The sequence below is a fragment of the Ambystoma mexicanum genome, chromosome 1q (assembly GCF_040938575.1).
Source record: "Ambystoma mexicanum isolate Mex_15411 chromosome 1q, UKY_AmexF1_1, whole genome shotgun sequence".
NCBI lineage: Eukaryota > Metazoa > Chordata > Amphibia > Caudata > Ambystomatidae > Ambystoma > Ambystoma mexicanum.
Genome location: NC_090922.1, coordinates 181,945,711 through 181,972,606, shown reverse-complemented (window position 1 = coordinate 181,972,606; position 26,896 = coordinate 181,945,711). Strand labels below are relative to the sequence as shown.

General features: G+C 48.8%; 1 protein-coding gene across 5 annotated transcripts in view; it reads left to right on the top strand.

The window, feature by feature from the left end:
• Positions 1–26,896, top strand: part of LOC138526347 (transcriptional enhancer factor TEF-1-like) — a 261,859-nt gene that overhangs the window by 203,794 nt on the left and 31,169 nt on the right. For all 5 annotated transcript variants that reach the window (XM_069636988.1, XM_069637018.1, XM_069637012.1 and 2 more), the window contains one exon: positions 20,876–21,010. In XM_069636988.1, coding sequence (XP_069493089.1) covers positions 20,876–21,010 — 135 coding nt within the window. The remainder of the gene's footprint in view (positions 1–20,875; positions 21,011–26,896) is intronic.

Genomic DNA, 26,896 nt, shown 5'->3' with positions numbered 1-26,896 from the left:
AATACTTCGCCTTCAATTAACAATGGTGTGCTGTGTTTGTAAAGTTTACTTTTAGTAGTGTAATATGGGGGTCTTGCAGTTGAACTTTCTCAGGTCCTTGTTTTCCAGCTTCTGAGCTTGAGGCTCGCACATGCGCCCAAACACATTACGCTACGTAACATGGCTGAACATTCAAGCCGCCACGCATTGCTGTTTGCGCAGTTCCACGTGGCCGCCCAGTGCATTTCTAGCATTATGCAGCTCATGCAACGCTTGTTCATTTGCCGTTGTTATGCTATGTGGTCTTGTAGCACGACTTGCGTGGTCTCTTGGGCAGCACAAAAAACAAAGACAAAAGCAAGCATGATTTAAACAAAACTACCAACGCCAATACGTTTACAGGCCATGTTTACATTTCTGAATGCATATCGTGGTAAGGGTGATGCAAAAATGTTGTGGGAAGGTTTCAGGTGGGGTTTTAAGATTCCTTTCACCGGGCACATTGGGCCAAGGGAGGCTTGCAATTTGAAGTCAGCTTCGGCAATGCCTGATGTTTTGGCACTAAAGGTGGGGAAGGAATTACAATTGGGGAGGGTGACTGGCCCGTTCGCCTCACCTCCACTGGAAAACTTGGTAGTCTCTCTACTGGGCCTGGTACCCATAAGGGAAGTGGGCAGTACAGATTGATCCAGCACCTGTCTTTTCCTGAGGGAGAGTCATTTAATGATGGCATTTCGGAAGAGCAATGCAGGGTTCATTACGCATCATTTGAGGATGCAGTGGAATTGGTAAAAGCCTTGGGGGGAGGGGCCGTCATGTCAAAGGCCGACATAGAATCTGCTTTTCGCTTACTACCAATACATAAGGACAGCTATCATTTGCTAGGGTTCAAGGTTCTGCAGGGATACTTTTATGACAAATGTTTACCAATGGGGTGTGCAATTTCATGTGCTTATTTTGAAAAGTTCAGCCGATTCCTTGAATTTTCAGTGAGGCAAAGGTCCAAGGTCGGGGGGATACTCCACTATCTCGATGATTTCCTCTTTAAAGGGCAGAAAGGAACGCAGGACTGTGAGGAACTCATGGGTGTATTGCAGGGGCTGATGAAAGAATTTGGGGTCCCACTTGCCAAGGGGAAGAGAGTGAGTCCAGTCACGACATTGGTGTTTTTGGGAATTGAAATTGACTCAGTGGCCGGGGAATGCAGGCTGCCAAAAGACAAAGTGGTGAAATTGAAAGAGGTAATTGCAACAATGTTGGGCAAGGAAAAAGCCACGCTGAGGGAGCTTCAGTCCCTAGCTGGCAATCTAAATTCTGCAGGCAAAGTGATTCCAGCAGGAAAAGTGTTTGCTAGAGCTGTTGAGCTAAAAACTGTGGGCTTGCATCATGCGGGGCAACATGTGCGCCTGGGGACTGAGGTCAAAGAGGACCTAAAAATGCGCAAGGCATACATTCGTTTTCAGAAATTGATTAGCAGAGTTTGCTAATTAAAATATTCTTGATTAGCAAAACAAAAATTTGATTAGCAATGTTGTGCTAATATTTTAATGTCATCAGAAGTTATTTGTACCCACGACATAAAATGGGCAATACATAATTTTTGCACACCGCTGAACTAAGACATTGGTGAGATGAGGCAGGCTTTACAGATTCTTTAAAATTCCGCTAGACCTGCAGGTTGAGAAAAGAAATGCAATTGACCCAATGGCAACGGATTAAAAACAAAAGCCACTTTCTGTAAAATGGTGAATGTCACCACAAACCCACTTTGTTTGGCACATTCCTGCTACCCAAATAACAACCATGCACAGTGAAACTTTTATCTGACATTTAATGAAAACCAAGTCAATGTTAAAAGTTCAAACATCCCCTGCAAATGGTACTCACTCTACATAAAATCTATTCGACTATGAAAGTGGGCGAGTAAACTTTGCGAGCCCAGGATGAATGTCTGCAAAACGTAAAAGGTTAGCTACATGATTGGGGACACAAATAGATATGATAACAAAAAGGCTCTGAAAACAGTTTGACCAGCTCTCTCCTGCCGGTGCAAATATATAATGCAATCTTAATCATGTAGCAAAGTGAGCTCTGGAGGTTAACTACAGTGTATGATATTGCAGTAAGAGACTAAGCAAAGTGGATGGCGTAGCAGGCAGTGAACTGGGCAAAGTAGGTGGAATATTGTAGTGTTTTTCCATCAGGGTAGCGGATATAAAGCAACAGGGTGAGGCGTAGAATGGGTTGATCACCAGTTTCACAGATGTAGGAACCAGCAGGTCACAGAACTAGGTTTGCCATGAAAATAATTTGGCCATGTGTTCATGGACATTTTAAAAGGGTTCCCTGTTCAATTGGATGCATCTTCACCAGCAAAATGAAATATAGTTGACACTATTAGATACACCAACCTAAATTGTACTGTAAAACCTGTAGACAATTTAGTGTTTTACAGTAGCAAAACTGTAATTATGCATTATGTAAGAACTTACATTTATAGGAATTAAATTGCATGTCAGTCCTAAAAAAAATAAAGTTAACACAGTGGTCAGACAGGATACAGTTAACTGAATAAAAGTATTCTCAATTTTATTCTGGTTTACAATTATTTGAAAAAGAAAAAAAAAGTATTGCTAGTACTCCTGCACATGTATTTGACACTTAAGATTGGAGGAGATGATTACTGCTGCACTCTCTACCCATTAGTCCCTTTGAACTTGCAGTGAACAGAGCAAAGATAGGGGAGAGAGCACTGCGGGTAAGAGGAATGCAGGGCGAGCTGTGCTTTCATTTAACAGAGTAAATTAAATAGCTAGGTTTGCTACACAAGTTTCAAATTGATTAGCAAACCTAGAGAATTACATAGCAAATTGCTATGCGACACTGCTTATTTTATGCCTTGATGTGGGATCCATTTTTGGACAGTTTTAATGGAGTCTGGCTGTGGAGAGAAGACTTGGGGCATGGGAGTAGCCGGAAGCTGGTTACCGACTCGTCAGGGGCACTCTGGTTCGGTGCCATCTTGGGAAGGAGATGGTGCGGACAAGCATGGCCTGCACAATGGCAGGCTGAGGGGATCACCAGGGACATTACGGTGTTAGAGTTGTTCCCGATAGTGGTGGCATTCAAGCTCTGGCCAAAGCAGCTGCAAGACAAGAAGGTGATAGTCTGGTCTGACAACCTAGCAGTAGTTCAGATTATCAACCAGGGGACAAGCAGGAATGGCAGGGCACTGAGGCTACTCTGGGAGCTCACAAGGTGCTTGCTGCAGCTGAATGCAGAGGTCAGGGCACGGCATATCCCTGGGGTTAAAAATGTGGCTGCTGATTCTCTTTCTCGTTTACAGTGGGAAACATTTAGGGAAAATCACCCATAGGCGAGCATGAGGATGACACCCTTCCAGACACAATGGTGGGACTTGGTTGGGGAGATCTGAGCACGCTGATCAACGCTGCACTGGCACAGTGCGCAGATATAGAGGGTGCTGGGACCGATTCCTAGCCTTTCAGAACAGCATCTTGCCTGAGATTGAAAAGGAAAGGCCCATGCAGGCCTTTGTGGGATGGTGTTGGCAACAAGGAAGGTCCAGATCTTGGGTTGTTTATTACCTGGCAGCTATTGTGCATTTCTACAAATTGGGGGGCAGGCCCGATCTCACAAAGGAACATTACAATGTCGTGACGATGAGGGGTTGGGCCAAGCAGGTGCAAACCAAGTTGGATAAGAGGCGGCCTATAGACGTGGGAAAATTACACAAAATGATCAGGAGCCTGGCAGGGGTGTGTAGGGATGAGTTTGAAAAAGCATTGTTTGCTGCAGCCTTCTCACTGGCGTTCTTTGGGGCTCTAAGGTTAACGAGTTGGTTCCTGCCAACAAGAAGGGTAAAGGTTTGAGTTTCCTGAGGAGGTGTGATGTAGGGGTAAAAGGCAAGCAGGTGTACATATTTCTGAGGAAATCCAAGACTGTTCAAGCAGGGAAGGGCAGAACCATCACGCTAGGGGGCACCCTGAATGGCCCGGTTTGTCCTGTGGGCTGCGTAAACACGTATTTGAAGTTGAGGATCCACACGGATGACGGGGAGCCTTTTCTAGTACACGGTGCTGGGTCAGCACTAAGCCTTTTTCAATTTAAGAGTGATGGACATGTCACTGGTGAAAGCAGGGTTCTCAATGGGGGTTTACGGGACGCATTCCTTCAGGATAGGGGCAGCCACGTCAGCGGCAGGGATGGGCTTGGCAATCAAGCAGATTGGGGGTTGGAAGTCTGGTTGTTTTAAGAGGTATATCAGGCCTGATAAAATGTAAGATTAACGGTTCCCCTCCTTATCTCCCCACATTAGCATCGACGAAAGGAAGGTGACGGTCCGTCTGGGTGGTGGGCCATTCGTTTGTGTCAAGGGCCGGGGCAAGCTGGACGTTCAAACAAGAGGAGTTGACCGCCGGGGAATACCGGGTGCAATGGCATGGAGTGCCTGGTATGAAGCGGGCACAGCTGCAGGGGCACATGCGGAGACTCCTGAAGAAGCAGCGGAGGCCCGATGTGTTGGTGGTGCACCTTGGTGGCAACGACCTGGCTAGTCTAGGGAGGGGGATCCTGATGAGGGAAATTATGTCTTCTTTGCAGGAGCTATCTGCAGAAATGGGGGAGACCGAAATCGTGTGGTCAGAAATCATTCCAAGGCAAGAATGGAGGGGTGCTGAGAGTTATGCAGCCGTGGAGAATTCAAGGAGGAAGTTGAATTGTGCGATGGCTAAATATTGCAAAGGAAGAGGCTTTTAGCATATCAGACATGGATTGATTAACCTCAAAAACACGGAATATTACTTAGGAGACGGAGTGCATTTGTCGGCGCTTGGAATGGAATTGTTTTTCTGGAATGTGTGCACAAATCTACTGGAACTATAAGCGAGGAAAGGGGGGAGCCATGGTGGGCGGTAACCCACCTATGGCGTGGCGGTGTTGGGGCGACCAAGGATAAGACATTCTGGACAGCGCCTCCTGGAAACCTAAATGGCGGGGGTCTCTGGCGGTAGCAATTGGGGCTCAGCTTCCCCCCAACAAACGGTGCTCCCCCAGTCCGCAAAAACCTGCAGGGGCAGGTGGTTCTCAGACTCAAAGGTCTTGGGGGAGTTGGGCCTGCAGTGGACATGGAGAAAAGGGGGAAGCAAGACGAGGAGCAGTCGCCACATCTTTGGAACTATTTTCAATATCTGTTTGCTGTGGTTATATATATATATATATATATATATATATATATATATATATATATATATATATATATATATATATATATATATATATGTGAAAATAAATCTGCGGCCTTGTTATGCCAAACCAAAGGAAAATGTCTCATTCAGCACCTTACTGGAGGGGAAAGAAAAGGGGCTGGCAAGAATGAGTAATGGGTGATACATATGGCATATCTAATGGACAAATGCCCAGGTTTTTTTTTTTTTTTTTTTAACTTCTTTTTATTGGTTTTACAACATAAAAGGAATGGGAGAGAACAAACAAAACAGAAACAAAAGTCCCCCTCCCATTTTCCTTTCCCCCTTCCTCCCCCCCTCCCTCTCCCCAAAGGCTGCCGCAGTATGTTCGTGGTCCGTTGCCGCCTCAGGGCCGGCGCCGGCCGTTGTCAAGTTCGTAGCGGAGGGGCCAGTCTCCCGGTGGCCTCCCTCCTTTCCCTGGGAATTTCCCTTGGTCTTGTCTTTGCATGTGTTTGCTGGTCTTTCCCAGTTGGAGTTGCACTGTTCAGAGTCCGCGCTGGTCACGACCTCGTCTCTCTCTTCCCGTTAGTTCTCTTCTTCTGAATTATGTAGTGCCTCCCGACGTGGGCGGTTCAATTTCATCGTTTCCTGAGTCACCTGGATCGGTAATGTCAGTCGTATCGTCCTCGCCTCCGCTGCCAAACAGGTCTTGCACCAGGGAGTTCCATGCTTGTAGTCTGGCTCCACTGTCGCTCTCTCCCCCTTGTGTAGCTCTCGCCCAGACTGCCGTCTCTGCTATTGCCCATTTTTGTAGGTCGGCCCACCATCCTTCCTTCGAGGGGCCTTCGCTCTTGTTCCATGCCATCGCTATGCGGCGTTTCGCTAGTATTGTCATTAAATCCTTCATTTTTGCCACGTGTGTCATCTACCGGTGCCCCCTTGGGAACAGGCCCAATAGGTATGTTGCTGGCGTTCTTGCTGGCATCTGTATGTCTGCTGTCAACGCCTTTTCTCTTACCGTGTTCCAGAAGTCTGCTATTTGCGGGCACGACCAGAACATGTGCACCATGTCGGCCTGTTCGTCTCCGCACCGCGGGCAGCTCCGGGTTTGTCCTTCTCCCATCTTTGACATTCTCTTGGGGGTTAGATATGCTCTATGTACTATGTATATCTGCAGTTGTCTGAACCTGGCGTTTCTGGACACCTTTTTTGTGTACATGAGGACTTTGTTCCATTCCTCGTCTTCGAAGGGTTGTTGCAGTTCCTCTTCCCACTTCATCCGTGCTGTTAGTGTTTTTTTGTTGGTGTGTCCCAGTATTTGCTCATAGAGTCTGGACACCGTATGACCTCCTTCGGATATATCGTACCATGCCTCTAGTTCCCCTTCGGTGTCCTCAGGCTCTGGCATAGTGCTCCACCTCTTCTTTATTGTCTGAACTAGGCTATTGTGCAGGATGAATTGGCCCCTGTGTACATCTTGTTCGTCCATCAGGGTCTGGAATTCAACCCACTGTCCGTCACGCCACAGGTCCCCAATTTGGGCCACACCTTTGTCTTCCCATTGTGCCCTGTACGTGGTCAGGCTGGCCACTCGGGTGTCCACCAGCCCCGCCAGTGGGATATGTCTTGAGCAGGGGTCTCGTATGCCCTGTGTCTTCCAGGCTCTTTTCCATAGTGTTCGGCCTAGTTGGGCAATTTTGGGTAGGTCTTTGGCTTGGGCGGCATTGACCCATAATAATTCTCTCAGGTGGTACCTCCGGAGTGCTGGCCCAATAATTATTGCATCTATTGAGGTCTCCTCGCCCAGCCATCGCACCACAAATTGGAGTTGTGCTGCCAAATAGTAATATTCAAAATCTGGGAGTTTGATGCCCCCCCACTCATAGCTTCTCTGTAGTGTGCTTAGTGCCACCCTGTTTCGTCCCCCTCCCCATAGGAAGGTTCTCGCCATAGTGTGTAGGCGCTTGAAGAAGGGCCTTGGTATGTTGTATGGGATGTTCGTGAAGTAATATAAGAGTCGGGTAGGACTGTCATTTTTAGTAGTGCCGCCCGGCCTATCATGCCCAACGGTAGCGTCTGCCAGAATTTCATAACCTTTTCAATTTTGTCTAAAGCTATTTGTGTGTTACCTGCGTGTGTTTCCCTGGTGTCGTGATAGATCTCCACTCCTAGGTATTTGAAGGTGTTCGGGGCCCACGTGATGCCCAGAGGCGGTAATTGATCTGACGGCACTGCGCGTAGGCCTGCCAGGGGAAACAGCACGGATTTTTCTCTGTTGACCACTATTCCGGATAACCTACCAAACGCGCGCAGCGCCTCTAGTAAGTCCTGCAGGTGGGTGCGTGGGTTCTGTATGTAAAGGAGTATATCGTCTGCGTATATGGATATCTGGTGTGTTTCCCCGTCTATCTCTATGCCCGTGTCTTTGTAATCCGTTCTTAGGAATACTGCGAACGGCTCCAGGGCCAGGATATATAACATTGGGGACAGGGGGCATCCCTGCTTTGTGCCTCGCTCTATGCCCCATTCCCTAGAAACTTGTCTACCCGTCTTGACTCTCGCTCTCGGGTCTTTGTATAGTAGTTCTATCCATCTTGTAAACCCTTGTCCAATCCCATAGTGGGTGAGCGTTCCCAGGAGCCAGTCCCATCCCACCGAATCGAATGCTTTGATTGCATCCAGTGAGGCTACAGCACACTCCCCTCCCTCCTGGTTTGTCCTTTCTATAACATAGTGGAGTCTGCGCAGGTTCCAGGACGTGTTCCGTTCTGGCACGTACCCTGTCTGGTCCGTGTGGATCAGGGTGGGTAGCACTCTTTTCAGGCGGTTGGCTAGTGCCGCCGTCAGGATCTTGGAGTCCTGGTTTATTAGGGAAATCGGTCTATAGGAACCGCATTCGAGGGGGGGCTTGTCCGGTTTAAGGATCGGGATTATTATAGATTCTGACATACTACTCGGGAGTCTTCCTTTCTCGTATGCTTCCTCTAGTGTTTCTAGCAGTCTCGGGGCTATGTCCTTTTTATATTGTTTGTAAAATTCCCCCGGGAGTCCATCTGGCCCCGGAGATTTCCCTGTCGGGAGCTGGGCGATTACCTCCGTTAGTTCCTCTACAGTGAGAGGGGCGTCTAATATTTGGGCCTGTTCCTCCGTCAATTGTGGGAGTCTAATTTCCGCGAGGGCTTCCTTCAGGTCCCCCTCCTCTGCCTCCTGGACCCTGGAGTATAAGTCCTCGTAAAACTGCGAGAACACCTCGTTTATTCCCTCTTGGGACCTTATCACCTCTCCTTTGCTGTTCTGAATTTCATTAATTGGCTCCCGCTTAGTCTCCTGCTTGGTTAGCCAGGCCAGGAGTCTGCTAGGCTTGTCCCCCTCAGCATGTAGTTTCTGTATATATTTCCCGTAGTCTAGTCGTCCCAATCTTTCCCAGGTCTCCACGCACTGTTGTCGCAGGGTGGTGAGGTTCTCTTGTTCCGCCCCCTTCTCCCCCGCTTGTCTCTCAGCCTTCTCGATTTTCCTTTCTAACTCATCTAGTTGTGCTAGGGTTTCTCGTCTGAGACCTCCCATTTTCCCCATCGCCTCCCCTCTGACTACCACCTTGAAGGCCTCCCAGACCGTTCCTGTGCTTTCCACACTACCCTCATTATGTTCAAAATAGTCTTCTATTACGCTTTGGATGTGTTCCTGGAAGCCCGCGTCCAATAATGCCTCTGCCCTCAACCTCCATGTTGGTATAGGGGCTCTCCTGTGTGTGTGCGCCCATGTGATCGTCTGGGGGGCGTGGTCAGATAGGGTTCGCGCGTGTATGTATGCCTCAGTGAATTCCCCCAGTGTCTCCTTGCCCGTAAACAGGTAGTCTATCCGTGTGAATGTCTTGTGTGGGGCACTATAATGCGTGTATCCTCTCTCTTCCCCATGTACCTTCCTCCAGACGTCCTCGAGTCCGAGCTGGTCTAGTATCTGTTGTAGTGCTCTCGCTGGCGGCGCCGCTCTCTTGTGCTTATTATCCGACCTGTCCAGCCGGGGGTCCAGTGTGCAATTATGGTCGCCTGCCCAGATCATCGTTGCATTCCTGTACGGGGCCAGCCGGGGCGGGAGCGTTCTGAAGAAGGCCGTAGCGTCGTGATTAGGGGCATAGGTGTTCACGAGGCATATCTCCCGATTTTCTAGCATCCCATGGACTACCAGGATTCTCCCTTCCGTGTCTTTCTCTTGGTTGATGAGCTGGAATGGGACGCCCGGGGCGACCCAGGTTATGACTCCTCTGGCGTAGTTGGAGTATGTTGCACTATACATCTGGCCTCCCCATTTTTTCTTTATTTTGGCCTGTTTTTCCGCCGTCAGGTGCGTCTCTTGCAACAGTGCAATGTGGGTCCTTGTTTTGTTTAACCAGGTATAAATCCTTAGCCTCTTGACGTATGCGTTCATCCCCCTGACATTCCACGTGACAATTCTTAAGACATCTCGGTCCATGTGGGGACTAGCGCTTGCGGCCTGTTCTTTCCCATGGGCTCGCTCGGTGTCTTATTCTCTCGGTGTGTTCCTGCCGGGGATCTGTGTCCCTTCTTCTGGCTGTTGAGTTTTGAATCGTCCGTTCGTTTTCTCTCTCGGGTCGGTTCTCTCTCTGTTGGCCGCTCTTTGTTGTGGGCGGTCTTGCCTCGTGCTTCCCGCCAGCTTTTTGTTTGTGGGTACTGTCCCCTGAATTTGTTTTCCTTGCCGATTCTTTGTGTGTGACAACTGTTATTTCCTCTTCCGCTCTCCTCCTCTCTTTGCGGGCTTTGCCTTAACTTCCCAACTGTTATAACTGTTAACCCAAATAACGTCAACAAACGCCCAGCCTCCCCTCCTCTGCTCGGGCTCCACCGCTTTCCAGGTGCCGCTTTTTCCTCCTCGGCCTTGCCTGTCGCGGCGTAGTGTCTTGAAACTGACACTATAAACATTGTTTTTACTGGGGCTTCTCTGTGGGTCTTGGCGGTTCCCCCTCCCCGAGTCTTGTGCTCCCTTTGTAAGTCTCTTTACTGTGGGCTTTTCAACTTGGTGGCTGTCGGTTGCTCCTTTTCGTTACTTCCCGGTAGGGCATCTCTACCGTCTTGTTCTTGCTCCTGTAGCGTTGGGTATACTTGTCGTGCCCGGTTCTAGTCTCTATTTTGCTGGGGGTGGTTTCTGTTTCGCTCGTTCCTCTCTGCCGACTGTGGAATCCCACGCTGGTCCATCCACTCCTGGGCGTCGGTCGTTGTCTCGAAGATCTGTGTTTTTCCGTCATGCAGTATTTTTAGTTTGGCTGGATACAGCAGCATGAATTTCACCCCTGCCGCTCGAAGGCGCTCTTTGGTCTGCCAGAACTGGGCTCTCTGCTTTTGCACAAGTACCGTATAGTCTGGATATATCGTTATCCTGGCCCCGTTCCTTGTGATGTTCCCTCCTTCTCTCGAGAAAGTCAGGATTTTTTCCCTATCCTTAAAGTTCATAATTTTTGCGATCATTGGTCTTGGTGGTGCTCCTGGGCGCGGTCTTCTAGTCAGCGCCCGGTGTGCCCTTTCTACCACGAAGCCTTGGGATAGGGTCTCTGCTCCCACTTCTTGGATCAGGAGGTTCTCTATGTAGTTCGTGGGGTCCCTTCCTTCCTCCCCCTCTGGCAGCCCCACTATTCGTACGTTGTTGCGCCGGGCCCTGCCTTCTGCGTCTTCAGCTCTGCGTTCTAGTATATTAATTCTTTCCAGTGCTTCCGACATTTGTGTTCGCGAGGCGGACACTTCCACTGAGTTACTCTGTGCTTGTTGTTCCACTGTTGTCATCCTTTCCGCCAGGTTTCTCGTATCTTGTCTAAGAAGTCCCACATCTACCATCACTGCGTCTAACTTGCCTTCTATCGACGTCTTTAACGCCCCTATGGCTTCCAGTATGCTGCTTTCCACTTGCCTGATCTCTCCTTGCGTGGCGTATGACTCCGGTGTGTCTTTCTCCCCAGCCCCTGGCTGCTGGTCGTCGTTCTTCCGGGTGAATGTCTCCATGACTGTTTGTCTCCCTCTGCCGCTTTTAGGCTTGTCTGGCATGTTAGTACCCACTGCTCTTGGCCTGTAGTTGGGCCCTATTCAGTCTGGTTTCGTTTGTGCTTCAGTGGGTCCTTGCTCAATTCCCACACTCGCTTCCACTCTTCCTGCGTGTGTTACCTTTTTATTAAGCGATTTCTCTCTGTGTCTTTACCCTCTTTGTCCGTTTGCCGTGTCTCTCTCCGGTGTTCTCTTCCCTCTCGCTTTTGGGTGGTTGGAGTCTGTGCCTTGCGTGAGGCGGCTCTTCCCCCAGCTTCTGCCTGTGTGGGGGGGGGTCTGTTTGTGCTGGGTGGATTTGTGGTTTGTAGTGACTGTTACGTTCTCTCCCCCGCTTGCTGGTTATCTGTGAGGCAGCTGGTTGGGGTGGTGTCCGGGTCTATATGTAATTCTTTTGCTCTCCTCGTTACTACGGCGGCTACCTTCTTCTCTTATGTCGTCTCTGTTAGGTCTCGGGTTTCCTGACCCGCCCCGCGGTATGTCTCTTGTTCCCTGGGCCTGGTTCCTGTGTCTCGGCGTTACCTCCCTGCTCGGGATCTCCCGCTGCTTTGCCGGCTCTGCTAGTCACCTCTGCGGCAGGGAAGGGCTCTTCTTCGGTTCGATCTGTGGGCCGCTTCCTGTCCGTGGGTCTCGGCGCCTTCTTCCTTCCCCGTTTGGTGTCGCGCTGTTTCTGTAGTGCTGTCTCGGGCTTCTCTTCCTGTTGCTGCCGTCGGTGCCTTGTCTCGCTGCCGGTCGGGTGATGCTCCGATCCTGCTGGGCTGGGCGTTGATCTGCTGTCTCCCTCGGTTCCGCTCCGGACTGGCAGGTAAGGGCTCTTCTTCAACGATCCGATCTGTGGGCTGCCTCGTATTCTTCCCTGCTTCTCCTATCGGGTTCCGCTGCTGCTGCTACGCACCTCCGCGTTGGCAGGGGGAGGGTTGTTCTGGGTCTAGTCCGTGGGCCGCCTCTCGTTCTCCGCTGTCTCTCCTCTCGAGGTCCCTCGTTGCACTGCTGGGTCTCCGTCGTTGCTGCTCACTTCCGTGTCGGTCGGGAGAGGCTCTTCTGCGGTCCGGCCTATGGATCGCTCTTCGCTCTCCGTTTCTTCTCGTTGTGGGATCCCTCGTTGCTCTGCTGCTGCTCACCTCCGCTTCGACGCGAGGGAATCTGCCTCGGTTCAGTCTGTAGGCCGCTTTCGATCCGTTCTGCCTCGCCTTCCGGGTTCTCCGGTTGTTCTGCTGGGCCTCCGCCGCTTCTACACTCCTCCGCGTCAGGGGAGGGCTCTCTTGGTCCGGTCCACGGGTCGTCTCCCAGTCTCCGCCGCCTCGTCTCTCGGGGTCCCGCGTCGCCCTGTTGGCTCTCCGCCGTTGACGCTCACCTCCGCTCTTCTGGGGCTCGGTCTGTGGGTCGCCCCTCGCCTCCGCTGCCTCACCGCTCAGGTTCTTTCGTTGTTCCGCTAGGCCCCCGCTGCCGCTGCTCGTCTCCGCATCGGCTGGGGAAAGCTGTTCTCCAGCTCCGGTCCGTGGGCCGCTTCCTGTTCTTGAGCCGCGCCGTCTTCACCTTCTCCGGGTCGGTGTCGCGCGGCTATCTCTGCAGTTGGCGTCTCGGATTTCTGCCACTCTGGTGGTATTTCGGTCCTGCCTGCGCTGGATGTTAATCAGCTATCTCGCCCGGTTCTACTCCTTCCCTTCGGCCTTCTTCGTGTGTTGAGACGCGGGTCTCTTTTTCAGCGCTGCACGCCCGCCATTTTGTTGGTGGTGCCGCGCGTCTCTGTCTCTTCTCGTTTTCGCTCTTCTGGCCTCCGTTTTTCGTCGGGTCTTCTCCCGTGTGTGCCTTAGGTCTTCCGACGCCTTTCCCTGGCGTTTGTTTGGGTTTTTTTTTTCCTAATATACGCCTTTCTCAGGATCTTTGGTCGGATCTGGTGGGAGCCTCTCGGAGTCTGCTCACTCTCGCATGGCCGCCAAGCCACGCCCCCGGACAAATGCCCAGGTTATGGTGTTCTGTGTGCTATACGCAGCAAGGTTAGAGTCACCTGACCCTTGGGGGGCGGTGGGAGGAAGGAAGGTCTGCCCAGCTTGTCATTGCCTCTAGTCTCAGGAGACCTGGGGATATGGGCCTGCTTCTGTCCAGTCATTAGGAAGAGTATGTCCTCAGCGTAGCTGTCGGTGGACTGGCATTTGAAACGAGGGCCCGAATGGTAGGGTGACCAGACGTCCGGGTTTTCCCGGGACAGTCGAGGTCCCGGGAGTTTTTTCATTTTTGAAACCCTGTCCGGGGTTTGCATGGTTGGGTGGCTATGGTAATTAAAACCGTAATTATTTTTCACAACACTTTCAGAATTTTGAAGTTGGAGATTTGGCTCCAACCCCAACCCCCCAACCTCAGGTACAAGTCACAACACTTACTGGCTGTGCCACAGAGACTGGCTTGGAAATCATTCTACAGCAAGCCAAGTAATATCAATTAGAGCTAACGCTCGTTTTGAATTAACATGCCACGATTCACAGACAAAACTGCACAAATGAGATTATATACAGTTTATAGAAAGGAGAAGTGTTGGAAATATGGGTGGTGATTGTGGGGGCGTGTTGGGGGAGGGGCGGTAGTTGGTGGGCTGCGATGGGGTAATCCCTCTTTTATGTTGTTGGGCGTCCCGGTTTTTTGTTTTGAAAATCTGGTCACCCTACCGAATGGAGGCTAGCACCTAGGCCACTCAACTTGACATAAAGTGTGGGATTGTTTTGGGGTCACTTACCGTAAGTGTTACACCTTTGCACCGGTGGTCGCTTTGGCGACAACATCGGGTGTACAACACAATGCATTCCTACTCACCCAAGATGGCGGACGCCTCTGAATCTGATTGTGAAGCTCCCGCTGCAGAGGTTGCACGTTGTTTTCCTTCACGCCGCGACGATCATGTGACTCCATATAACCCGACCAGGAAGTTCAGCAAATGCGTCGCTACTCTCCAGATCGGCGCTTCGTAAGTTCGTTCCTAGGGAATCTGTTTCATGTTCCGTCCTCCTATCTATAGTTTTCTGTATCTAACTATCTGTGCTCTCTCCCCTTTCCTCCATTAGGCCATTTTCCGTTCTCCGTCCGCTCACCTCCTCTCCCCTAAGGTCCGCTTCCAACCTAAAGAGTGAGTCTTGAGGGTTTATAGTTCCCTTCAATCCTCTCCCCATTCTTAGCTCTAATACTAAACTCCGCTTCGGGTTTCCGGAAACTCTCTCTCTTTCCTCGTAGGACTCACCCCCTTCTCGAAGACTTTACACAGACTTCTCGAATCTCTCAAATCCATACCCGGAGTAAGTTAACATAGCTATTCGTAACAACAACAGACGATCGAAAGTGGAGAAAACTTACCTCTCCTTTCTTCCGTCCAGGACCAGCTTCGTCTGCACCGGATCTTTTGAAGGGAAGCTGGCTGATTCATCCTGAAGGTCTACAGTATCCTGTCACTACAACACAGGGTTTTTCTTCCCCGGAGGGTTTTCCCTGGGGACTGTGGTTCCTCCTCAGCTGAAGCTAACGGCTGGGAGGGAGCAGGGTTTCCCGGGAAGCCTTCACTATCTGCCTTGTTGCTGGTGCGGAGTCCGCCCGCTGCCCAGGTTAGTGAACTGCATAATTGTTCTGTCTCATATTGGACGCATTGTAATAGTTAGCGACGCCTAACATAAGGAAACATCCTATCACAGGCTCTTGTGCAGACGGTGGACTCCGATGGAGCAACAAATGCAACAATTGATGGCTGCTATGCAGTCTATGTCTCTGGAGATGCAATCCCTAAAACAAGACAATGCTCAGTTAAGACAACAGGTCGCTCGAGCGTTTTCAGAAACTCCTCCTTATGCCTTGCATACCGATAAGTATGACGGAAACCCGCACAAACTCAAGGAGTTCCTGGATAGTTGCCTGGTTCAGTTTACCTTCAAAGCACGTTTTTTCCCTTCTGATAAGGACAAAGTAGGTTATCTGATATCCCACTTGGCAGGCCCTGCATTGGCCTGGGCGACTCCCTTAGTCACCTCAGAAAATGCCATTCTAGACTCATACCCAGCCTTTACTAACAGTTTGCGGTCTATGTTTAGTAGGCAGGAAATTTCAGTCTCTACTCAGGAGAAACTGCTAGATTTAAAACAGGGAAATAAGGATCTTATGAGTTACGTGACTCAATTTAAACAGCTCTCAGCTGAAACAGGGTGGCCGGATGACGGTCTCCTCACGCTGTTTCGCAGAGGTCTTTCCGAGGAACTGAAAGATGAAGTCTCGAAGGTTCCTCGTCCCGCCAATTTAGCCGAGATGATTGCGCTCACCATGCAGATTGATTACCGTCTCCATGAACGCTTCCATGAGAAGAAGAGAGGGAAACCCTCTCAACTATTCTCCAGTTCTCCTTCCCCGGTTTCTCGATCCCAGAAACCCGACGAACCCATGCAAATAGGAGTGGCCAGAGGCCCTTTGTCAGAGGGCGAAAGAGAAAGACGGATGAGTCAGGGCCTATGTATGTACTGTGGGGCTTCATCTCACATGCTGAAGGATTGTCCCGTCGTCCCTCCTCGTCGGACAAGGAATCCGATGCGGGGAAACGCCAAGACCCTGTCGTAAGGGGAACCACGGCAGGAGGTCCTGAAAGGAGTTCCCCAAAGAGACTTGGTACTTCTCTTAAAGAGGACATTACGGAACACACTATGTTAGTACTTCCCCTGATCTTGAAATTACCAGACTTAGAGCTACGTGGGGTTCCGGCATTGATCGATTGCGGAGCAGCTGGCAACTTTATTGATGACCAATGGGCTGCGAAGCATGGAATCATTAGATCCGCCAAGACGTGTATAACACCCATTCAGGGGGTGGATGGTTGTCCCCTTAGTTCTGGACCCATTCGAGAACAGACTACTCCTCTTACATGCCTAATTTCAACCCACCAGGAGACGTTAGTTTTTGACCTGATAAAAACTGCTCATTTTCCCATTATTTTGGGCTTACCGTGGCTGCGAACCCATAATCCTTTTATAAACTGGAAGGCAGGAACTTTGTTTCTAGGTTCCGAATATTGTGTTTCCCATTGTCTTACTCAATCATCTGTTGGCATTCAAGCACCTTCCATGATGGTAGTTCCAACCGAAGGCTCCTCGATTGGGATGGTCAGTCAGATCCCGAGGTGTCATCAACAATTTCAGTCCATATTCTCCCAGCCAGAATACCCTACATTACCTCCTCACCGTCGGGATGACTGTCATTTGGATTTGTTCCCTGATCAACCGATACCTTTTGGCCGAATGTACATCTTATCCCAACCGGAGAAAAAGGCTCTCAAAGACTACCTTCAGACTAATCTTCAAAACGGTCTTATAACTGAGTCCAAATCTCCCGCCGGTGCTTCGTTATTCTTTATTCCCAAAAGGGATACAGAGGAACTACGGCCATGCATAGACTATCGAGGGCTCAATAAGGTCACCATCCCGGATAAGTATCCAATGCCGCTTATCCCAGACATTCTGGAAGCCGTTCAAGGGGCTTCGCTCTATACCAAGTTGGATTTACGAGGGGCATATCACTTGATTCGCATCGCCCCTGGCGACGAGTGGAAGACTGCCTTTCGGACCCCATTCGGTCACTACGAATATAGGGTGATGCCGTTTGGGTTGGCTAATGCTCCCGCTGTTTTTCAGCGCTTTATGGACCATCTATTCGCCGATGTACTCCTTCACTATGTAATCGTCTATTTGGATGATATTCTAGTCTTTTCACAGAAAATAGAGGAACACATCCGACATGTCAATTTGGTATTAGACCGACTTAAGGCCAACCAGCTGTATTGCAAACTGGCAAAATGCGAGTTCCACAGGAACCAAGTGACGTATCTTGGGTTCGTGCTGTCTGCCCAGGGGATTTCTATGGACCCTCGGAAGATCTCGGCTATATTAGATTGGCCTTCCCCTTCGAACGTCAAAGAGATCCAACGATTTTTGGGGTTCGCTAATTTTTATAGAAAATTCATCCCAGGATTCTCCGAGACCGTGCTTCCCATTACCAGTCTTCTGAAGAAGGGGAAAACTTTCGTTTGGGATGACCCTGCGCAGAAAGCCTTTTCGGAACTAAAGAATCTTTTCACGTCTGCTTCCGTTTTGCTCACCCCAGACCAGTCTCGACCATTCATTGTCGAGACTGATGCGTCTCACCATGCTCTAGGAGCAATTCTTTTGCAAAAGGACGAGTCAGGAGAAGAAGGACCAGTTGCTTATCTCTCCAAGACCTTCTCCTCCTCGGAAATAAATTATTCAGTCCTTGATAAAGAATTGCTGGCAATCAAGCGAGCCTTTGAGGAGTGGAGACATCTATTGCTGGGCTCGGCCTACCCGGTCGAGGTTCGAACCGACCATCACAACCTCAAGGTATTGCAACAAGCCCATACCACAAACAGTCGACAAGCTCGCTGGGCTCATTTTTTTTTACCGTATCGGATAGAATTTACTTTCCTTCCCGGGAATCAAAACCTCCGAGCAGATGCGCTTTCAAGAAAGGATCCTCCTATCAAAAAGTTCCATTCTGAGCCTTTCTTTCCTAAAGCTACATTTCTGGCAACAGTGACTGATTTTCTACATATTGTCAGACAGGAAACGGCACGTCTAGATCCAATCTGCAGGAACTTACAAGAGACTCATTCGCTGACTCAGGAGAAGGGATACTACTTTTTTAAGGATCAAGTATTCATTCCGACCCCGACACTTCAGAAAGAAGTCCTGTTCATGTGTCATGACTCCAAGGCAGCCGGGCATCGAGGATATCAAAACACCCTTGAGCTGACTACTCGTCATTTTTGGTGGCCAGGGATAACCAAGGATGTCCAAGATTATGTATCAGCATGCACGGTTTGTCTACAGTCTAAGACTCCCAGGTATCCACCTTTTGGTTTACTCACCTGTATGCCAATTCCGGACAAGCCCTGGCAAGTCATTTCCACTGACTTCATTGTCGACCTTCCGTTGTCCTCGGGTTACACCACCGTTATGGTGACTATTGACTATTTCACGAAGATGGCCCATTTCATTCCTCTGCAAAAACTCCCTGGGGCTGCTCTTATGTCAAAGATCTTTATTTCAGAAATATTCTCTAGACACGGTCTTCCTAACACTATTGTGTCTGATCGGGGTCCCCAATATATCTCGCAATTTTGGAAGGGTATTTGTCAATCATTGGGAATCAATAGAGCCCTTAGCTCAGGATATCATCCCCAAACAAATGGGCAGACTGAGCGCCTAAACCAAACACTAGAGACATATTTGCGCTGTTTTGTTTCTGCGGCACAGGATGATTGGGGAGATCTCCTACCCTTGGCTGAATATGCATACAATAATGCCAGTCATTCGGCACTAAAGACCAGTCCTTTTTACTGTTCCTATGGTTTTCATCCATCCTTTGAACCATCCATCTCTAAGTCCTCCGCCAATTGTCCTGGAATAGACAGTCTAGTCGATGGTATTCAGAAGGGTCAACAGCTCGCTCGTATAGCTCTGCAGGCCGCCCAAGATCGAGCCAAGAGGGCAGCTAATCGCCGTCGACTAGATCTGCCATCCCTTCAAGTCGGGGATGCGGTCTGGTTATCTGCCCGGTTCCTCCCGAGACATCTGGTGCCGTCCAAGCTGTCGCCCAGATATTTTGGACCGTTTAAAGTGAAATCTTTTGTCGGTCCGGTGGCAGTCCGACTAGCGCTGCCTCCTTCCTGGGCCCGTCTTCATCCGGTCTTTCACGTCTCCCAGATCAAACTATCCGTGAAGGATAGATTTCAACGCACCCCTGCAGTTCGTCCTCCTCCGATGATGACTGATACGGGACCAGAGTATGAAGTGGCAGAAATTTGCGATTCCAGATATCACAGAGGCCGGTTGCAATTTCTTGTGGACTGGAAGGGCTATTCTCCTGCCGAACGGACTTGGGAATTGGCATCGGGGGTTCATGCTCCCTCGTTGGTTCGACGGTTTTTCAGGCGGCACCCTGGGAAGCCGGGTTATGCGCCTCGTAGGAGGGGGCATACTGTTACACCTTTGCACCGGTGGTCGCTTTGGCGACAACATCGGGTGTACAACACAATGCATTCCTACTCACCCAAGATGGCGGACGCCTCTGAATCTGATTGTGAAGCTCCCGCTGCAGAGGTTGCACGTTGTTTTCCTTCACGCCGCGACGATCATGTGACTCCATATAACCCGACCAGGAAGTTCAGCAAATGCGTCGCTACTCTCCAGATCGGCGCTTCGTAAGTTCGTTCCTAGGGAATCTGTTTCATGTTCCGTCCTCCTATCTATAGTTTTCTGTATCTAACTATCTGTGCTCTCTCCCCTTTCCTCCATTAGGCCATTTTCCGTTCTCCGTCCGCTCACCTCCTCTCCCCTAAGGTCCGCTTCCAACCTAAAGAGTGAGTCTTGAGGGTTTATAGTTCCCTTCAATCCTCTCCCCATTCTTAGCTCTAATACTAAACTCCGCTTCGGGTTTCCGGAAACTCTCTCTCTTTCCTCGTAGGACTCACCCCCTTCTCGAAGACTTTACACAGACTTCTCGAATCTCTCAAATCCATACCCGGAGTAAGTTAACATAGCTATTCGTAACAACAACAGACGATCGAAAGTGGAGAAAACTTACCTCTCCTTTCTTCCGTCCAGGACCAGCTTCGTCTGCACCGGATCTTTTGAAGGGAAGCTGGCTGATTCATCCTGAAGGTCTACAGTATCCTGTCACTACAACACAGGGTTTTTCTTCCCCGGAGGGTTTTCCCTGGGGACTGTGGTTCCTCCTCAGCTGAAGCTAACGGCTGGGAGGGAGCAGGGTTTCCCGGGAAGCCTTCACTATCTGCCTTGTTGCTGGTGCGGAGTCCGCCCGCTGCCCAGGTTAGTGAACTGCATAATTGTTCTGTCTCATATTGGACGCATTGTAATAGTAAGTGAGTAGACACTCCCACCCATGGTTTTTCAGCATTCACGTTGAGCTTATTTCTTGGGTTGGCCTGTGGAGTCTAAACTACAGCGACCTGCATGTACCCTACAAGAGAATGTAATCAGTGACGCAACAAGGTAGAAATCCCAAAATACTGGCGCAGAAAGATGTTAGCATCTGCACATGAAATCATAACTTTCAAAGCTAAAGAACCAAATTCAGTGAGATGCAATGTATGTCAAATCAGAATATAGTAGTCCATTAAATAGCAGAATTGCTCGGTTGTCTTCTCAATGGTACAACCAAGCATGAAATCCCATCCCTTGGTCCATAGGGCATGACCGAAATGATTATGACTACAAAGAAAAAGCAAAACGTGATATACTGTATGCAAGTAATTCATTCACCCTTGTACTTGTATAAAGTGTCAGCTTTTGCAATGTATAGGTGCCTTGATTACCGAGTGAAAGGGTTTTTATCTCTGCCTACTCAGATCAGCAAAAATAACCTCTTTTGCTTTTCCCCTGCATGAGGCGATTGTGGTGGCTCTTGTCGGTAAAACAAACCATGTACCGGGCATTCATCCAACTATATGGTGCTCTTGTATGAATGCTTCTTGTCTTTTGCATTGCCCCACTCGCACAGACCCGCCTGGGTGCTTTTGTCTTGCCATCGGCGGCATCACGTTTTGGCTCAGTATTGCATCTCTCTTCCTTTTTCGTGTTCATTTCCTAGGACCAAGTGGCGAAGGACAAAGCGCTCCAAAGCATGGCGGCAATGTCGTCGGCACAACTGATCTCTGCCACTGCTATCCAGAGCAAGCTTGGGATGTCCAGCATCTCCCAGTCCCCGTTTGCTCCAGCCCCGGGGGTGAGTACAAGCTTTCTTATCCTTTTGTATTAAATGTATTTACATTCTTCTGCTCTTCTGGGTGCGAATGGATTGCACAGTGCAGTGTTTCGACAATCCGAGAGCAAGGTCCAGTTTCTCAACCTCTACAGTCCTTTATCCGTGCAGAGCGGGCCATGTCTGCCCATTAGCCAGTTAGTATACTTCTGCAGACGGGCATTTGGCTCCACACCGAAACCGTTTGTAAGCGTTTCATACCACCATTACTCTGTGTACAGCTATTCCTCTCTTCGCATTACTGTTACGTTAGCTTCTTGCAGCTGTCCCCACATTGTCAGCCTTTTGGCACTGAAGAGCCCACATATCACGTCCCCGACCTCCTATTTTATGACTACCTCTTATTGGGGGGAAGAGATGTCTCTTGAATAGTCGCCTGAATAGTTGATCATCTCCAATGGTCCTCAAATATTTGTACAAGCAAGTTCCATTATTAAGCTGCAAGTACCAAGTAAGAATGGAGAACCTTCTACAGTTTGGAAGAGAAGCTAGTAGGGAGTTCATGCAATGGTTGATAAAGTAAGAATTTCTCTTCCAGATGACATGATGTCTTTCTGTAGCAGGCATGATGCATCATACAGATTCTCTTGAAGTTAATGCGCCCACTAATTGGCAGCCAGTGGAAACATCTCAACGCTGGCAAGACATTCTCGAAGCTGCCTATGTGTTTGACCAATACATTCTGCACTCTTTGTAAACTTATCAGGCACGGAGGGAGCCCTGAAAAGAAACTGTTGGCATAGTCCAAACAAGACCGCATTAGTGCTCCGGCCGCCTGAATTCTAGAGGGGAAGGGGAGATGAAAAAAGAGGTGTGAAAAGCATATTCAATTTAAAAAAGCCTTTTTTTGGCCACCTTGTCATTCAAGGCCGTAGGTTGCATTGCAAAACGGACTCTCAACAGACAGTCACAAAGGACTCCAACATCCTTGATCCTAGGCAATGGTTTTAGTTATCCCCCTAGCCGTTGTAGCTAGATGTGTGATGGCCAAGCTTTATTGGAAGCGTCCATAACCAGAATCTCAGTCTTGGAGGAATTCAGTTTGGCACTGTTTTGGTTCATTCATTGATTAGCAAGGAAGCGGCTATTAAAGAGGAATGCATTTGGTTGGTCGGCCGAGGATGGATCTTGAAAATCAACTGCGTATAATTGGTGCATATGTACATTTTAATGTCAAAGGTGCAAATTGCGGGCAGTTTAATATGGTGTAACATAAACATTAAACAACAAAAGTAACAGAGTGGAGCCTTGCAACTACTGTTTGTGTCTGCGATTAAAATGGAGGGAGGGAGATTTTCTTTGCCTGTCAGATAAAAACTGAATCCATCTTCGAGCTCTTGCGGTAGAGAAGTACAGCATGACTGAAGGCGTCGAAGGGTGCTGACCTGTGCAGTAGGACTAGGTAACAACCCCACCAGCATCTGCCTTGCATCAGTCTCAGATTGTTAAAAATGGAATTTACAACTGATTGATACTGTGGAGATGTCGGAAGCCGAACTGTGCCTGATCCAAAAACGGGTTTAACAAATGGTTGTAATGGTTGAACGACAGATTTCTCCGGTAGCTTTTCTGAAAATGGCAGAATTGAAATGGGAGTTTTGTTAAATCTAACTGGTCTGCCTCGATGTATTTATTAATGGTTTGAGAGATGACACTTAAACATACTTGGACGAAATCTAGAAAAGAGCGATGTGTTCAGGATGATTGTCGTTTTGTCTGTAAGTTGCCAGCTCCTTAAAACCTGCAGAGTGCCATATACTTTTCAGCGAGCCAGATGTTTAAGAAGCAAAGTAATGTTCATGCAGCTAATGAATGGAAGGATAGTATGGATGAAACTGAGTCCCAATCAACCCCTTCTCTTTTTCCTCCAAGTCATTGAGTGTCCATTTGTATCATTCCAGTGTGTGATTTTTGCCTTAGTTTCTGAGTTGATATTCACAATCTTCTCGGAAAAAGTCTGTTGGCACTTAGTTTTTTAGTATTCATGATAGGAATTTGTCAAAGACCTTGCGCAGGTAAGGAAGAAGCAATTCCTGCAGGAGCTGTCCATTCCTGCCCGGTGACACATGAAATGTTAGAATACACAGAAAAGCCTGTGGATTGTGTGGCAGGAAGTATGTGCTTGGGGTTGTATGTGTCTTAGGTGTAAGGAACTCATGATGGCAACAGTAAAGACAGCCACAATTGATCACAGTTCAAGGGTGTTTATTGAACTTTGTAATGGTTGAGATAAACGCCTAATCTAAACCTAAATCTAAGATGGGAGCAAGCTATGACCATAAAATAATAATAAGGCAGTCTTGTGGCGTTTTGTCAAATAAAAAGGGCATATACTAAAGCAAAATATTGCCAATCCTTACTACTAAATTAGCGTGTGGGATAATGTTCACCAGAAAAGAAACTAGCGTTCACAAAATGATTAGTCGGGTGGTAGGGCTGGGTCTCCCATCCCCACATTTCAAGCATGGGACAAGGCAGGACTCTCCAGCACAGCACACTCATCGGCCTCGTCAGCACGAGGTTCACAGTTCCAGATCAACGATATCAAAACCTTAAGAGGCTAAGTCTCTTTCCTGCAAAAGTCTCTTGCCTTATAAGGAGTGCTGATTCAAAGTAATAAACATACAGAAGTGTTCTCAGTGATCTTGCACCGTGGGCGATTGCTCTTCGCCCCCCGGATCTCCCTCCGCTGGGCTCGGATCCTCATTGCAACTCTGCTTGCCTCTGTGGGGTCCAGTACGGCCTCTCAAGCCTTACAATTTTCTAGAGTATTAATGTCTTTTTGAACAACTGCTCACTATGGTCCACCCTCGTTCGGGTTTACTCTTGTCAGACACTCAGTTGTAACGGTGCGGGATTCACTTTCGTTAGCTCTCCCCCGGCATCCCTCTGTCGGGTTCAAATAGCTGCTTTAACACACTGTTCACGGTTTAGTCTGCTTTTTCTCTTGGTGTTTCAACTTGGGCCTCCCTTCGTCATGTTCACTACTGCCTTTCTGTAACACAATTCATGTAATTTTAACACAGTTCATGTCTTGGTCATTTTCATCAGAAAGCAGGGGTTTCCTTCTCCCAGCTATCTTTCGGCATCCCTCAGTCAGGTTCACACTTGCCTTATTCCACAGTTCACAATCGTATTGGAAAGCAGGGTTCCCTTCCCATAGTTTTGTTCTGGCAACCGGTCAGAGACTTTGGATTGTACAAGGGATTTGATGTGACCCTTGTAGGACCACCCTGACGCCTCCTGTCACCCTTTGTTAGGGCCTTCTGGTTCTTTTAATTTCAAAAAAAGGACCCGCTCAGAGTCTTTCGAATGAGCGCCCATGTGGCGCCGGACCCCTCTGCACCTGGACCTCAACTGGCTTTCTTTGAAGTTCAAATGCACACAAGTTCATTCAAAAGGTTGCCACTTGCAATCTTGGGATCAACACAGTTCGGTTTGCTATTGGGTTCCTCTGACTCACCAGGTGCGCTGAACCTGTTGGCTTCTTTGATCTCTGGAGTTAAGGATAGTACCACAGGAGCCAGATTGCCTCTCTGCCTCAGTTATCAATGCAGGAAGCCCCTGTGTACCATTGTCGTCTGCTGCTTCGCACACCAGCTGTAACTCCCTGTCTTGTGAGTTCCTTTTCGGAGGCTTTGCAGGTTTTAGTTGAAAAGGGCAAGGGCAACTCCCCCTTCATCATCCTTCCAGGTCTCGCCGCCTTTCTTCTCTGTTTGAACTGCCGGCTTGGTGTAGCTGTCTCCTTGTGCGTTCAGCCTTGCTTGAAGTGTGCTTCTGTGCTCCGCCTTTTATCCCTGTGGGGAAGGTAAAGGGCCGTCAGGTGGGTGTAGTTATTTTGGTGGGCGTAGTTATTTTCAGTTGCCTGACTCTGCTTGACCTGCGTGTTGGGACAAGTCAGGTAAACGGCTCTGGTATTAGTCTGTTTTCTGTTATAGCGTGAGAAAGTGTCTGTGCGGGAAAGGGGGTAGAGGGGTAGAGCTTCTAATATCCTACCGGGTAGGATGGGGAAAAGGTGTTACAAGGAAGGGGATACCGGGCCTTAACCCTCGGTGTCCCACTTCATTCCCAGAGGACCCCTCGCCCAGGTGATCCTCCCCACTGGTCCAACCCAGGAACTGGATCCAATAGTAATGGCCGTGTCCTAGCCACCTGCACGACGGATCCACGGGGACAAGTAAGTGAGAAACCTTTGGTTTCTCACATAGGCCTTGTAACCTGACTCAGAACCTCAAGGAAAGTTTCTCGAAATATACTTTGATCGCTGTCAGTTATACTGTAGCTCTACAAATCAAAAGCAGTCCAAAGAAAAGATCTACGCTCTCAGTCAAGTCTGTTATGGCCCTCATTAAACAACCTTGTCAAGTCACTTGCCTCTTCAGTACCTCCTAAAGGAGACTGTTCAAAGTCCTTCAGTGCCTTATGTGAGTTTTTAAGCCTTTGCCCAGAGGTAGCGCGATCAGCTGGACGGGCCCTCCTAATCTCAACCAAGAAAACACTGTAGGACAATCAGAAGCGTCTCTTGAGGATCACCCTCTATAGATGCAAAACAAACAATTGACTACAGGCCACTTACCACTCCAGTGGGGGGTTTAGGGAGGAGATTTCTTCTTCCTGAAGAACGATCAAAATGGATGCTTGGACTTAAGTGCTGGTTGGGAATGGCTGCTCATTTCTGTTTTCTCCCTTTCCTGTTTCCTCTCAATATCAGAAGACCGAAGTGTGGAGGTTCAGAAATGCCTGGTTGGGGGCAGTGGAGTTTGTGCCTGCAGTGGCTGGGTTTTTATGGTCACAAAGAAAAGATGGTGGGGATTTGAGCACAAACCTGCACCTTTCCTAATTCATGATTTCCCTCCCAACTGAAAGTTTCAGTATGGGGACCCACTTCTCAAATCCAATCCTCCTATGTGGGGGTGGGTGAGCTGCAGTCTCTTGCCATTTTTCTACCAGAGATCATTGATGGTGTCAGCAACTCAAGCTGAAGATTTTAGTTGCCTAAAGGCCCCAAAGTACAGTTTTCATAACAGACCGTTCCCTTTTTGCAATGGGGACCAATCTTGGATCTCTGTTAGAGCAGACCCTCCAGATCAACTTCTCGGTGCTCAAAGTGATATTTCTATCTCTTCTAGCCTTCCTCCCTTGCATTTGGAACCTTGTGGTGTTGGTATTCATGAACAATAACACTTAGATATTCTTTATGAACAAGTAGCGTGGCACCAGATCACTGCGTTTTAGCCCTTCAGCCATGGAACTGACCTATCTCGCAGAGCATTTCCAGGTGGTGTCCTACTTGGCTGGCAAGTTTACCCCAGATACCTACGGGTTTGGAGCACTTAACAAATCAACATAGGTGCAGAACCAGTTGGCCTTCCATGCTCTTAATCATTGTCCTTGGAAGTCTGGTTCTTGAGGATCTTTCCTCAACTCTGAAGTTTCTTGTTTTTATTTACAAAGCCCTCTGGCTAAGAGGTATTTGATTGTTGTGTCACGGCACAGGGGAGCTTTAAAAGACTTTAGAGGTCGTTTTGGGGTAGCAAAACGTTTTATTGTGTTGTACTTTTATTGTGTTGTACAGCACAAGTTAGTAGCAAAAGTGAAAACCAAGATAGGGTTTAGGTCGTCATTTTAGGCTTAAAAGTTCAACAGGGATTCAACATCAGTTCCAGGTCAGGATGACTTCTTGATAATAGAATTAGGTCCTTCCTAGTTCTTTGGCTCCGATTCCCTGAGACCTGGATTAACAACAACATATCTGTTACTCTTGAGGGGCCTTGGTGCTGGGGACACATTTACAAAACATTCACATCCTATGCCTTGGCTGTTAATCCTATGGCGCTTGGGCACCCAAAG